The sequence below is a fragment of the Corvus brachyrhynchos genome, unplaced genomic scaffold, assembly GCF_000691975.1.
Source record: "Corvus brachyrhynchos isolate BGI_N302 unplaced genomic scaffold, ASM69197v1 scaffold454, whole genome shotgun sequence".
Taxonomy (NCBI): Eukaryota; Metazoa; Chordata; class Aves; order Passeriformes; family Corvidae; genus Corvus; species Corvus brachyrhynchos.
In genome coordinates, this window is record NW_008237525.1 from 573,620 (window position 1) to 588,401 (window position 14,782).

The window sequence follows — 14,782 nt, forward strand, 5'->3', positions numbered from 1 at the left end:
TTCCTTAACTACAAAGCCCCTGACTTCAAAAGTGTTTGCTTGGGTTTTTTCCTAATTCCTTGCCCCTATGTTGAATACACATTGAGGTTTCCAGATATGAGAAACAAGACATCCTAAAGATCACTCTGCAGTTTTCAAAATGCAGCAGGATTTTGTTTCTTTTTAGGAGAAATTTAAAACTGAAGCCAGCACATCTCTAGCCTTTAGCAGGCTTGGGAAAGATGATTGACCAAATTCAGGGGATTTGTGGGCAAGTATACCAGAAACCTGGTTTTGTCATGGAAGGAGTGAGAAGATAAGAAGGAGCAGACTTGCCTCTGGCAGTATGAGGGAGGAGCAGGGCAGCTGGTCCAGCTGAGATGAGCTGTTGCTCAGGGCCAGGAGCAGTAATCCTTGCAGGCAGTGAGGCTCGAGCTGGTCCCTTCCACTGCAGTTTGCTGGAAGTTTAGGGATGGAACAAATTTGATGTCAGCCTTGAGAGAGGGGATTTCCAGTGTTTGCAGCGCTGCTCTGTGACTGTCAGACAGGTCTTGACTGATCGCTCCCTAGGAATGCTCTCGGAGCCTTTTCCGTGGTTGTTGGCAGGTCACCACTCGCAGAAGGAAGATCTGTAGGTGCCAGTTATTTTCAGGAAGGAAGGTATGGCTGCAAGCATGATCCTTCTGGAGCTCAGCCCATCCAGGTTAAGCCCCAGTGTCCCCCAGCTCGAGTGCTGACCCGGGGTCCATGTGTTGGGTTTTCACTCTGGCATGGAGAGCAGTCCCCCTGCCCAGGGGGCTGGGAGTACTCCAGGTTTTTCCATGTGACACTGTATAAAGATGGAGGCTGCTCTTGTTTTGATTCTCGCCTGATTTAATTACATTTGCTTTTTCTCTTTTTATTTCAGTTGTGATTCCAAAGAGCCCTTTACCTGCCTCCGAAGTAAACTCGGAGAAACCTAGCATGCACAGTAGCACAAAGACTGTTTTGGGGCATCAACAAGGGCAAAGGCGTCGCAAAACAGGGAAGAAGCGTGGTCGAACGACCAAAGCGCTAATCCACCACCCCATGCCTACACCCTCCAAGTCAGTGGAGCCTTTGAAATTCCCCAGAAAGAGAGGCCCCAAGCCTGGCAGTAAGGTAAAAGCTGATGCTGATGCAGGCGGGTGAACAGCAGGTGCTGCAGGTCCTGCCATGGGATGGTGCATGCGTGTGTTTGTGCACGTTTGTCTCAGCCTCTGGCTGTGTGACTGCAGCAAGTAGGAGACCAGAGGGGTACGTGGGCTGGGAGTATCCTCAGAGTCCAGCCCCAGAGCTGTAGAGAATGTCTGTGTCCTAAAAATCATTTCCATCAAGAACCCATGTCTTTGGAAGCACATTGGCTGTGGAGTAGCATGGCAGATGCTGGGAGCACAACAGGATGGCCAAAGGCTAGAATAAGCTCTCCCGTCCATTGTGTGTGGCTAGTCTGAGTCTAACAGAGGTGGCAGATCCCAGGCTTGTTATTTTTCAGGATTGTGGTTTGTAAAATACACACTTATTGCTTACTAGGTTCTTGAGACACCCCATCATCACCATCAGAAATGTGTCATGTTCCACAGTGCCTTGTCTGTTGGATGCAGAGGAGAGTGTAGTGATCATGGGTGGTAAAGGAGAGCAGGGGTAAAAGGAGAAATATCTCCTCTTTTTCTGCAGAGGAAACCTAGGACATTGCTGAACCCAGCACCCACCTCTCCAACAACCAGTACCCCAGAGCCAGACACAAGCACTGTGCCCCAGGACGCTGCTACAATCCCCAGCTCTGCCATGCAGGCTCCCACAGGTAAGGAGGGTCTTGGACCACAATCTTGACAGGATTGCACAGTTAGGAACTGCAGCAGGCAGACAGCAACACCCCAAGAGAATCCCATTTCTTCCTAAGCTGGTAAACCAGCAATCCTTACCACTCGAGAAAGGCTGGCCTGAGACAGGCACATGAGTCCAGATCAGCTGCTCATTTATCTCTCTCTGTCTATGTGGAAATAATGAAGTAGGAAGATTGCAGGCCCACCTGTTGAGTGCAAGGACCCCTTTCCCCTGCATGCTGGTGACTCCACAGCTCTCCAGGGACACTTGTGGCCCTTTGTGCCCAGGGGCAGTCGGGTGTACAGCACCCCTTGTGAGCCCCGAGCGTGAGCTCTTCCACACACTGCCAGGCACAGCTGCTGGAGCTGTGCAGGGGGCAGATGAGGTGCTGAAGGACTGTGATCTGCCCAGCTCCAGCCAGGATATCAAGGCACAGAGATACAGGAGGGAATTGGGGAGGAGGAGGAGCAGCAGTGAAGAGTGTATGCACTGCTACAGCTGAGGATGAATCTGGCCAGGAAAGTCGAATGCAAAGCTGCTTTTGACATGTTGAGTCAAGCACTGGACATGGGCTGAACCCTCTGTTTCCCCAGAATGTAATTTGCCGGTTTTCAGAGGAACCTAAAGAAGCCAGTTTCCCTAAAAAGGAAAGGCTGTGGGAACCCCTCGAAAGTGGGGGCTGCATTCCTTCTTCCCCTCTGAACATCACAGCCACCTTACCTGGCTGGCATGGAAACCACTTTATGGTCTGACTGCAGGGGAGAGCATGGGAGAAACAGCAGCAGTTTGGAAGGTGAGCATGAGGCAGGAAGATTTTGGAGGTGATTCCCCTCTAGAAGCGGCTCCACTGTGAGGATGCAAGTTAGGCAGTCGTGGTGGATTCACTTTGTGAGCGGTTGGACAGTCTTAAAATCTCAGCATCTCTCAGGTTGGATTTTAGGCATCTGTTTCTCGCTTTCTTGAGTGGGTTAATGGCAAACACATTTCTCATCTTGGCAGTTTGCATTTACTTGAACAAGAACGGCAGCACTGGGCCCCACCTAGACAAGAAGAAAGTTCAGCAGCTGCCAGACCATTTTGGACCAGCTCGAGCTTCTGTTGTCCTGCAGCAAGCAGTACAGGCCTGCATTGATTGCGCTTATCATCAGAAAACAGTCTTCTCCTTCTTAAAACAAGGCCACGGGGGAGAGGTCATCTCAGGTGAGAACGGGCCCGCAGCACTTTGCCTCCAGAGAGGTTGTTGCAAGAATTCTCTCTTTGGAAGATGTCTGTCCTGAAGCTCGCTGCAGCCACAGGCCAGGGGCAGACAGAAGAGTTCTGTCTTCTCTTTCTTGCCACACATCTGTGTCAGTGAAGCAACAGCTGGCGGCTGACTCAGAGCGGAGCAGTTCCCATGGCCTGCGGGCACAGCTGCTGGAGCAGGCAGTGCTCAGTCCTGGCATCAGCCTGGGCAGCAATCCTGCGGCACTGCCCGGCCCCCCGCGCTGCCCCAGCCCTGGGAGGAGCCACAACAGGGGGGATTCCTCACCTCCTCACGGAAAGACAAGAAATACCCCGGGTTTTAATTTTCCTTTAAGCCCGTGCGTAGCCGGATCTGCGAGCGCAGGCCCCTCCTCGAATCCGTTCCGTTCCCTCGGACGTGGCGCCCCTGCCGCTGGTGCGCCGGCCCCGTGCTGGGTGCAGCAGGCCGGTCCTGGCCTGCCCCGGCAGCGGAAGGCAGTGGCTTTGTTGGCTCTAGACAGCCCAGCGATGCCGAGATCCAGGAGCTGGCTGTGCGGCCCTGGGCGTAGCCTCCCGCCTTCGCGGGGGGTTCACGTGTTGGGCTCTGTTTGTTTCTGTCTCCAGCTGTGTTTGATCGGGAACAGCACACTCTGAACCTGCCAGCAGTAAACAGTATCACCTACGTCCTCCGCTTCCTGGAGAAGCTCTGCCACAATCTGCGCAGTGACAACCTCTTTGGGAACCAGCCTTTCACTCAGAACAGCCACATGCAGCGCTCACACGAGTACGACCACGACAGGTATCTACCAGGTAGGAGCTGGGGCGGGGGCGGCACTGTAGGGACCCAGGTGCTCCGTGTCTTAACCCAGATTTTATCTCTATCTCCGGAGGAGGCAGGCCTGTGTTCCAGAGCCCTCTCACAGGGTTCATTACGTCACACCCAGTGTTGTGCACATGCCCACAGGGCTCTTGCTGTGCAGGATTCCAGTTGCATTTCCTGCCTGTTGGTTTGGTTTCCATCTCGGCTGTAGGTTTCCGCTCATCCGTGCTGTCTCCTTGTCTTCCCTCCTCTCCTCATCCTGCAGTCCGTCCGGCTTCCTGTAATCTGATTATGGTGACTTCACAGAGCTAGGAATTCAGGTGAAAGGCTGCATGAGAAGGGAGAGTGATAACGTGCAGCAGGTAAACTGGAATTAGAAATTAGTTAAAGCAGAGTGGTTTCCATGCTGGCCGTGGATCTGCTGCCAGCAGCCAGTGCATTCAGCCCTCGGTGACAACATGGCCTGTTCAGGGGTGATGCTCATGCAGCAATCCGAGGCAGAGGTGGTTTTGTTTCCCTTGGCGTGGCATAGAAGCAGCTCACCCCAGCAAGACAGTTCATGCCACAGTGCGGATTGTCAGGCTGCAGAACTGCTCTGAAGGAGAAGCAGTGGCAGCAAGCCTGGGGTGATGGCTGCCCCACAGGCTGTCTGGGGGCTCTGGGGGAGCTCCTGCTCCAGGAATGTCAATTGTGGAGAGGATCAAAGCTGTCTGCACCCTCTTAGGTGGTTGACAAGTGCTGATCTCCTTTCCTGTCTTGCTTTCTTCTCCCTCTAGTCAGCAAATAGCTGTGGTGTTGTTTGAGGTCTTTCCAAAGTTAATCCTTTCCATAATTATGGCTCTGGCAAGAAAAGCGAAAGTTGTATGAATGTAAAAGGATGGGAACTTAGGAAGAACTGTATAAGGAGAAGTTGTTAAGCATGAGGTGTGGGGACAACAACCAAATGCCACAGTGCTTCCATTCATTGCACCTCACAAAGCACCTTAGGCAGAGTCTAGAGAGCGAGAGGATCTTCCCATCCTCTGCTTCCTCCAAGGCTGAGCAGAGCCTTGCTGGAGCCAGCAGGGCCAGGAGCAAAAACTGTGCTGTGAGAAGAGGAGCTGTAGGAAATGCAAGGACAGGAGCAGCATGACTAGTTACTGGGACTGGAGGCTGTCCCCTGAGGAACCCTCAAACAGAAGAAATCCCCATGTTTCAGTGTGGGGGTACCCTGTCATCATGAGACGGAGCAAATACAGAGTGGGAGGGAAAGCACCCAGGTCTGGGCATGGATGAGAGGACCCTGTAGCTCACACACGGAGTTTCCAGCCTCCATGAGAGGTCAGTGGTGGCTGTGCCAAGAGTTGGGCTGCTGGGCAAGATGGAAAAGTATAAATCAGAATTCAGGGAAACTCAGGCAGAGCACCGGATCTGACACGATGCTGAGACCTGCCCATCCTGAACTCTGATTCAGAGTGTTTGCAGCACTTAAAGAAAAACTGACCACAGTCCAAAGAAGTGACAGCACCTAGTCCTGCACTTCATCCTGATGTCTCAGAGCTTGTTGGGCAACACCTTTCTCAGGCACCTGAAAGAAGGTGGTGAACATTGTTATCTACACATTACAGTGGCTTCTGGTGAGGGCAGGGAAAGAATGCCAGTGATTCTGGGTGGTATGGGCTGGTCATGGAGGAATGAGGGTGCAGTTGTACATCCTTAAATCACAACAGATGTCAAGGCTGCTGTGGTCTCACCTTCAGCTCTACATGTCCTGCCTTGTTTCCTTTCCAGTACAGGAATGTACTGTATGGGGCTGGTTCTTCCTGTAAATGGCCACTGGTTAGGACTGGGAGCTGGTCTGAGTTCCCAGAGTAAACTGGCTTTGCAGGAGCACCCCTGTGGGTGCCATGGAGAACTGGTGTGTGTGCTTGGGGCAGAGGGAAGGTCTGCAGCAGCCCTTAGGTCAGCAGTGTCCTGCCATTCTGCCTTACTGAGTAGATGGAAATAAGGGGAAACAGACCAAGTTGTACATCAGGAACGGCAGGGAACTGGGCAGCTGATTGCTGTTCACAGCAACACGAACAGGATGTAACCTGGAGCCATCTGAAAACACAGGACTGGAGAGACCTTCTGGACCACTGAGCCCTGGCTCCTGCTGTTACAGCACCACAGCACACGGTGTTTCTTGGATTAAATCTGGAGTTGCCAGTTTTGCTTTTCCACTGGAGACTGCCCCAAGGTTTTTTGCTGAGATTTTAGAAACTATGTTGTAATTTCCAGTTGTAATTTATTCTTGGGCAACTTGGTATCTGTGTCTCCTGGTCTTAATATTGTCTTTAAGCTTAACTTGGTTCTCTTTCTTCTGGAAGTAGTTGCAGAGCTGTTGTAGCCCTCAGAGGAGTTCATCTTTTGGCTGCACTTCGCTCTCCTCAGCCAATGTTGGTTTGACTTAAACTTTATGGGGTGGCCAGAGTGCCACCCAGCACTCTGGGGAGGAGCTCACGGGGATCTGGTGCCACAGCACTGGCACCACCGTGGTCACAGGAAATGTCTCTGCAGTCACTTTTAGTCACTGTGTCCTTGTAACAGGTGATGATCAGCCTGTCCTGGTCACATACCCCGTTCTTCTCATCCACTGTTGTCACCTGCAGGTCCCCAGCTCATGGGACAGTGCTTCAAGTGCACATCTGGATTTAGCTGCTGGATTTTCCTCCTTGGTGGTTCTTGGTTCTATAGATATCCCTCCTGCCTGATTTTAAATGCTGCTTTGTCAGGCCTGACATGGGAAAACATCAGCAGATTTCATCATGAATCTCTAAATTTCTGCCACAGCTGCTAATACAGTTATTAAATGACACTGGGCTCAAGGATGATCCTCAAGCAGATTCATTGGTTGCTCCCCAGTCTCATGTTCCCTCTCAGTGTGCTGCCGACAGCTTTTCCTCTCCAATCAGATTTCTGTGCATAGAACAAGGCTCCTGTAATTCATGTTCTGTCTCAGCTGGTGGCTCTCTGTACCTAACATCTTGCTGAATTCCAGGTATGTGAGGTTGATTTCTCCTCCCTCATGTGATAGATCAGCATTTCCCCATTGCAGGGAGGCCATTGGGTCGGTTTCCTCTGATGAACACCTGCCATAGAATGTGCCATGTGTATTTCCTGCCCTTTCCTTCAGAGCCTGCCACAAGCCTTGTGGTGCTGCTGAGGTCAGACATAGGCATTTTATTGTAAAAATTTTTTTTCCACCCTCTTTTTCCAATGTTGGCACCACATTTCGAGTTGCTCTCAGTAATGTGGTGATGAGTTCTGTTAGAATTGACTGCGGCAGACCCAGAGCTTCAGGTGCACTGTCATTCTTGGCTTCCTCTGCACCCTCAAGTCTCCATTTTGAGGACATTCAATTGTTTGACTTAGTCAATGGTGGATTTTTTCATTCCTGTCCTTTTTTTTATCCTTAGAGCCTTGCCCCCAGTGCTCAGCATGGCTGCAGCTGGAAGTGAATCCCAGAATGGTTTGGGTTGGAAGAGACCCTTAAAACTCATCTCATTCCACCCCCTGCTATGGGCAGGGACACCTTTCACTGTCCCAGGCTGCTCCAAGCCCTGTCCAACCTGGCCTTGGACACTTCCAGGGATCCAGGGGCAGCCGCAGCTTCTCTGGGCAACCTGTGCCAGGGCCTCCCTACCCTCACAGGGAAGATTTTTTTCCATATATCCAGTGTAAATCTACCATCTTTCACCTTACAAGTGCACTGAGTGCAGGGAGATGTCACAGATGCATCAACACCTGAGCCAGGTGTGTAGGTGTGCTCTGCAGCCAGGGAGGAGGTGCCAGTGCAGTCAGTGCAAGGTACATTGTCCTAAAGTAGAAGCCCTGAGTGGCCTGACAAGATGAGGTGAGTGACTGTCACTGCTCGAAAAGGCATCCATCGCCATGGCCTTGGGATGGCCCACAGCACCATCCAGGCAAGGCAGGTGAGCTGCTCTTCCTCCCACCAGCCTCCCAAGGCAGGGGAGGTGAGATATCCCTTCCAACTGTCCTGTCATTTGGAGGCAAGGAGAATCCTTTTTCCTTTTCTCTCAATCCTTACTTTTCTGCACAGCATCCCCTCTCTCTGTTCCCCTGTGCTTGTTCCTTCTGTAGCTGAAACCCAGGCCTGTCTTTGCCTTTGCATTGTCTCAAAACACAGAATGAGTTAAAAACCTCCCTTCATCCCTGCGCTCCCCATCCTCTGAGGTGCATGGCTCCATGCTGAGCAGGGCCTTTTTATCCAAGTAAATGATCTCCTTGTTGTCAGCATCCTTCTCAATGTGAGCATCTATCCACTGAGGTTTGGGGTCCTTCCCTCTCAGATTATTTCCTCTTTGATGATACATATTCATGAGGTTTCTGGAATCTTTGAACTCAAGGCATTTGCTTTGTATTCCTGATGACCTGAGTGCAGTTCTGTCTGTTACTCCATTTCTTTATTTTCTTAAAACTTGTCCTTTAAAACCAGAATTCTATTTCTGGTTTATCCTCCCATTAATTTACACCGACCTCACTTCTGATTCCCGGGATTAACGTCTATAACCTGACCTGCTGTGTTTGCATTACTTTTAATGTCAACCACTTAAAAAAATATAACCCAAACCAAACCCTGATGAAACCTTTGTAGAGCATCGCCTTGTGTTGTGGTTCTGTGGCTGTTGGGTGAAGAAGGTCGTGCAGTTTGACACGGGGCTATCCAGTGACATTACCAAGAGCATGTGTTCCCCTCTCTGGGCTGAGTGTTTCTTACAGGGACTCGTCCTGAGGATGGAATTTGTTTTTCTGACAATGTTACAGTGATTTTTGGTCATACTCCTATGGAGTCCCAGGGCCTCAGTGCAAGCAGCTCTTTCATTTCCCTGAAGGATGTTAATTGAACAGGTACCTTCTCTACCTTTGTGTTTCCCCTTAATCAACTCAGCTGTGCCCGTCTGGTGCTTCCCCCCACCTGTACCTCTGTTTGTTGGGCATTTTGCATCTCCCTTGGTGTCGGTCCCGTCGGTCCCCCCCGTACCTGTTGCCCCTCCTGCACATGTTCCTGCCCTGTGCCAGCTGTTGGGGCTGCTCCGGGCTGGTGGTGGCTCCTGGCATTTGTGTAGGAGCATTGGACCCCTCTGTGCCCGCACCCAGGAATGCTGTGAGCTCTCACGTGTCACCCATGCTCGTGGCTGGAAGGGCCCAGCTGGGAGCTGGTGGCCTGTGTGGGCAGGGGGCAGCTGGAGGGTCACCTCAGCTGGGACAGGGTCTGTCACCCCTGTGTCACTTGCCTGGCTGCTGTCCCCATCAGTGTCAGTGCTTCCATTCCTTGTTCACCCACCCACTGACGCCGTGTGTGCAGAGACGTCCCAGCCCATCCCAGCATCCCGTCTGCTGGGGGCCCAGCTGGGAGCTGGTGGCCTGTGTGGGCAGGGGGCAGCTGGAGGGTCACCTCAGCTGGGACAGGGTCTGTCACCCCTGTGTCACTTGCCTGGCTGCTGTCCCCATCAGTGTCAGTGCTTCCATTCCTTGTTCACCCACCCACTGACGCCGTGTGTGCAGAGACGTCCCAGCCCATCCCAGCATCCCGTCTGCTGGGTAGGATAGGGAGAGTCCCGTCCTTGGGCTGTGTTTGGGGAGGAGCAGCAGTGACAGCGCCTGGGGGGTTCACAGAGCGGGGAAGTTGAAAATTGGAGTAGGGTTTAATCCAGAACTGTACATGGCACAGAGGGTTTGCAGATCATCCAAGGGTTGTTTGCGAGTCATCCAAGGGTTACGTGTGTCTGAAAGGTGATGAGTGGGGTGAGCAGGAATTGTGTGGATTGAGCCAAGGCATAGAAGGTGGAGAAACGGAATTAAGTCAATTAGAGGTGACATTTGGGTGAAATATGGCAAAACACGGCAAAGATTCTTTGTTAGTTTTCTCACCACACTTTTTCTGTGACAAAACCTGCAAACTCTGCTCTGTTGAGCCCTGCCAGATGTGCTGGATTGCAGCTCGAACAGGTGGTGGGTGCCCAGGCTGGCAATGCACACAGGGCTCAGGGGACTCTGTCAAGACTGCATTTCCCAGGACGTCTCCACTCCTAAAGAGGGCTTGTTCTCTTTTCCTAGACAGAAGCAGTTCGTTAGACGGCTCTCTGCAGGGACCAGGCCGGGGTACAAAGCGCTATTCCCAAGATTCCCCTCCATACAGTGCTCCTCTCTCCCCCAAGTTACCAAAGAATGACCATCACCCTTTGGAAGGTGAGCACAGCGTCTCTTCCCAAAGCTGGCTGTTCCCAGTGCCCTGTCCCGGCTGCAGCAGGGTCAGATCTGCTGTGCCAAACCGAGCTGTGGCTTCAGGGAGCTGCTTTGCTTGGCCCTGGCATGGGTTGTGCTTGGTGTTCCAGAGGGGAGTGGATGAGCTGCTCTGTGCTGAGGCAAGTTTCCCGCACAGATGTGTCAGGCATGTGGAATGCACCAGGAATTCCTTCTAACCCTGACAGTCATCATCTCACACCGTATAATCTGGTTTAGATTCCATCACTGCGCATGGGATTAACAGTGCTCAAACTGCCCAGCTGCCTCAGTCAATCTGCCCCCGGGTTTTTCCCTGAGGGTTTGCTGCAGCCTGTTGTCCAGATGCTGATGTGCAGCTCTATGGCCAGGAGCCTGCTGCCCTTTCCCAGGATCTCATCTTGTTCCTCAGAGTCCTCCCTAAAACCCCCGTGGGGTCTCACTGGCTCCACCAGCACAGCCATATCATTCCCATCTCACACTGCTGCTGCTTCCCAGAGTCCCTTGGGATACCATTGGTGCAGATGTGCCGGGCCATGTTCCCAACAGCAGCTGCAGGAATGTCCTCTTTGGTGTGTGATCCACAGGTGTCCCTTGCATGCACAGGTGGGGGATTTCCAGAAGGTCCAGGTAGCCGGAGGACTCCCTGAACTGAGTAATCTTCAATTAATACACTCCCACTTTTGTTCTGAACTGCAAACCCTTCATAATGCAGATTGAAGATTTAATCTTACTGAGGCCTTTTAATTAATGGATGGTGAAATCTGCCAAGGTGTTAGTCACGATTCTTTGTGACTGAAATCCCTGAAAAATTGCTGGAGACTCCTGGGTGGGCTCGCAGTTCAGTGGCTTCATGCTCTGTTGCTGTCCCTTTAGAATCCCCGTTTGCCTGGTTTTGCTGGGGTTGCTGATCCCAAATGTGAGTGCCAAGCCTGGCACCTGTGGGTGATCTTGGTCTGCATCCATCACTGTGTCCTGTGCTCTGCAGGATCACTGACCCTGCCTCTAAGCACAGCTGGTCTGAACTTGCCCAGAGAAGCTGTAGCTGCCCCTGGATCCCTGGAAGTGTCCAAGGCCAGGTGGATGGGGCTTGGAGCACGCTGGAGTAGTGGAAGGTGTCCCTGCCCATGGCAGGGGGTGGGACTGTAATTACTGCAGTAAATATCACTGTATCCCGCAGCCGTAGGGAGGAGGAGAGAAATCCAGCAGGCAGGAATTGTGCAGCAAGATTGATTTATTTAATTCTTTTACAAACTCTTTTATAGACTTTTTCTTCATAGTCTAATTGGACAAAGGATCAGCCACCCCCTGGGCCGATTGGCTAAAATCCTAAAACATCCATTGTCAAAATATTTTTCTACTGTACCATAAACAAAGCTCTGCAAGGTCGCAGGTGTTCATAGTTTATAGAACTCTGCTAATATCTTCTGTGAGAGAGAAAAGTCTCTCACGGACTTAGAAAATAGCAAGAAAAATTCTTGCTAGCAGCATTTTTGTGTCCACAGGACTGGATGGGCTTTAAGGTCCCTTACAACCCAAACCTTTCCATGACTCTGTGATGGACAGTTTCTAGTGACCTCATTATCTGCAGTGATTAAAACTGTAGGTTTGTCACAGAGCTGAAGCGAAGACAGAGCTGGTGTGTGGCACTGCCTCATCTACTCCAGCATATTGACAAGTTAAAAACTGTTCCCTGAGGCCCCTTCTTGTTTCTCACCTCCAAATGGGTGCTGTTCTCCTTGATTCCTCTCTGATCCATCAGCCACTGCATTTGGGTAACTGTTGGCACAGCCCAGCCCCTCCTCCTCCCCCAGCAGGTGGGACACGCAGTGTTCAGCCTGTTCTTGAAGCACTGGATTGCTCCAAAGGTTCAAATGCCTTGTTTGGGTGGTGAATATTTCACACTCTGTATTGTCAGTGAAGAGAGAAGGCTTCCATAATGGCTAATTCCAAGGAGGAGCCTTCATTAGGTTTCTACAAGATTGATTCTTAGTCTGCTTCAAAGTCTATTCAGTTATCCCTTGGCCTTCGAATGGGTTGTGCCATCTGGATGCCAGAATTCTCCAGCCTCTTCCAGAAAAACACAGACAAGTGGGCAGGAAGTGTGTCTGCCTGTGAGGGGGCTGATCCTTCCTGCAGCAGCTTGGTCTGGTTCTGTTCTCAGTCCAAGCAGGGAGCAATGAGGTGCAGTTTCAAATTCCATCTAGAAATTCATTCTTACCCCACAGCTAAAAGCTGTAACGAATACATCCTCCTCCACTGTGAAATTGAGGTGCAGGCAGGAATATTTGCATTTCACAGGATATATTTTAAGAATATGCACCTGAAATACTCAGATATTGAGTATTTCTTGAGCAAGGTACATCTTCCCATGGGGGTGAACTCTGTCTCAGGCAGCAGCTCCTGAACACTTCCCAGTTTGCTGTATGGAAGGCTGTGAGCAGCAGTGGGACATCTCCATTCACCCTGCATTTGGCAAGAAGCAGAGACACGAGGAGGGGGTCTCACATCTTGTATTGTTTTTCCTCTTGCATCCAGTGGCATTCGTGTGGCTTTTTGCTGAAACACTGCAGTCCCAGCACAGTGGGGACCTGCCTTCACAGCCCATCACTGGCTGGAAGCAGTGGGTGTTCAGGAGTAGTGCAAATCACATTTGTGCTTGTGGCCAAACTCCCGTGTTTTAGCAGCAAAATGACACCGTTGAGTCTATAGCACTATTTGTTTAATTAAACTTTAATTATCTGCTCCCTGCCTCTCCACCACTAATTGTGGTGTGTTTCCATACAACGTGCCAACTGCCAGCCTTTAGTTAAATCCAACAGTTTGTGTAAGGAAATCTGCCTGAGGATCAGCCACCTCCTCCTCCAACACCGGTTATCAAGGGTGAAGGATCCTGGATCGTGCCTGAGTGCAGTTATGCCCTGCCACTTGCAGGAGCATCTTGTCTTCTGCTACAGGTGATTCTCAAGGGCAGTAATCGTTCCCCTCTTGTCTCATCTCCATCTCCCTTCCCTGGGGGTATCATTCATTGAGCAGTTCCCTGTGTACTTGTATTTTTAGGAAAACCCTCAATCTCTCTTGCACTGACCCTGCCACGAAGCCCCCAGCTCTGCTGCAGTGTTACAGCCCAACCAGGCACTCACCTGTGCAGGGATAGGGAACCTGGGGATCAATGTGTGCCTTCGTTTTTACCTCCTGGGCAAAAAAACATCGTGCCCTTAGGGCCTCACCCGTGCCCTTGGGTGTGTGATCACCAGCATGTGAGAACAGGATCACATGTTTGCAGAATGCATCACAGTGCACTCCTGTCATGACAGTGTGTTAATTGTTGAGTGAAGTCATTTCTGAGGGTGAGTTTTGGATCCTCAGCCTTGCACTGACAGGAACCTGTGCATGTGCTCTCCCAAACTGGGCCCTGAAATTCCTTCTGCTGATGCCAGCCCGCGCTGTGAGAGCTCTGGGCTTTTTGGGAGCACAGACACGTGTGTTTGCCTGACCCAGCACATCTGGGTGAGTGTCCCAGGACTTCCTGGCAAGCTGAAGCTCTCTGTCACCTCCAAAGGTGCTGGGTTTCCTTGGAGGGCTGAGATGCACAGCTTGGACCTGTTCCCATGCCCACAGCCACTGTCCTGTGACAGCTCAAAGGGCTGCGCCCACTGACCCCTCTCCTGCCTCTGCCCTTCCCTGGCAGTCAGCACCCTTCCCCAGACGTTCAATGGGAAGTGTTTTGGGGTTTAAACAGAACTGTCCTGTCCAACAGGAGACCAAATGTAGTTGCTTGGAAGCAGCTACAGTGGAAACCCATTGGTGTGAGTGACACCCACAGGTGGGTCTGGCTGGGCAGGGGATGTCCACCCAGCCCAGGCCAGGGCAGCTAGCTCTGATTTGCACCCAGTCTGGGGCTGAAATGCAATGGTGGGAGTGCAGGAGGAGTTTGAAGTTATTCAGGAATAGCCCTGAGTCAGCAAACCATTCTTTGTGCATCCAGAGCAGGTGAGAACACAGCTGTCCATGCAGGAAGCAAGTGACGTGTGGGCCAGCACAGGACAGGTCACCAGGAGTGACAGTCTTCACACCAGCAGTTTGTACATGAGATTTTAAGGCTGTGCTGCTGTTTCTGGGCACATCCCAGAGACCTAAAAGCAAAGAAAGGCAGCAGTGCCTCAAGTGCAGAGTGGCAAAGCCCCGGATGGGAGCAGCAATTACCCAGGTGATAACCCCACACCAGCCACACTGGGCTGGCCAACAGCCAGACGAGGGTGTTCATGTTCCCATTTCGTATCCTTATGATGTGAAGCCCTGGAAGGTTGGGGCTGGACCAGCTGAACTGGCCTCTGGGGTCTCTGCTCAAACACAGACAGCAGGACATGTGACACCAGAGATCCCAGCTTTCACAATAGTGCCACGGTTCATAGAAACCAGAACAAATAAGGTGTAGCCAGGAGAGGCTGCCCCAGTCAATGGTACCCAACATCCACAGCACTTGGGAACCGCTTCAGGCTCTGGCAAGCTGCACTTCCCTTCAGTGGAGCGTGGCAGCATCAGCTCAGGAGCGAATTTGGGAAAATCTCAACAGCTTTTGGGTCTCCCAGGCCGCAGACCCTGCACGCTCAACATGGTCCCAGTTCAGCACAGCAGGGCTGTGCTGGCTTC

General features: G+C 51.6%; 1 protein-coding gene across 4 annotated transcripts in view; it reads left to right on the top strand.

Moving 5' to 3' along the window:
* SCMH1 (sex comb on midleg homolog 1 (Drosophila)) overlaps window positions 1-14,782 on the top strand; it is a 66,904-nt gene that overhangs the window by 45,754 nt on the left and 6,368 nt on the right. For 2 of the 4 annotated variants that reach the window (XM_008631592.2, XM_017731562.1), the window contains exons 9-13: window positions 887-1,119; window positions 1,675-1,801; window positions 2,824-3,024; window positions 3,670-3,855; window positions 9,965-10,096. In XM_008631592.2, coding sequence (XP_008629814.1) covers window positions 887-1,119; window positions 1,675-1,801; window positions 2,824-3,024; window positions 3,670-3,855; window positions 9,965-10,096 — 879 coding nt within the window. The remainder of the gene's footprint in view (window positions 1-886; window positions 1,120-1,674; window positions 1,802-2,823; window positions 3,025-3,669; window positions 3,856-9,964; window positions 10,097-14,782) is intronic. The other 2 variants (XM_017731561.1, XM_017731563.1) reach the window with 1 other exon arrangement.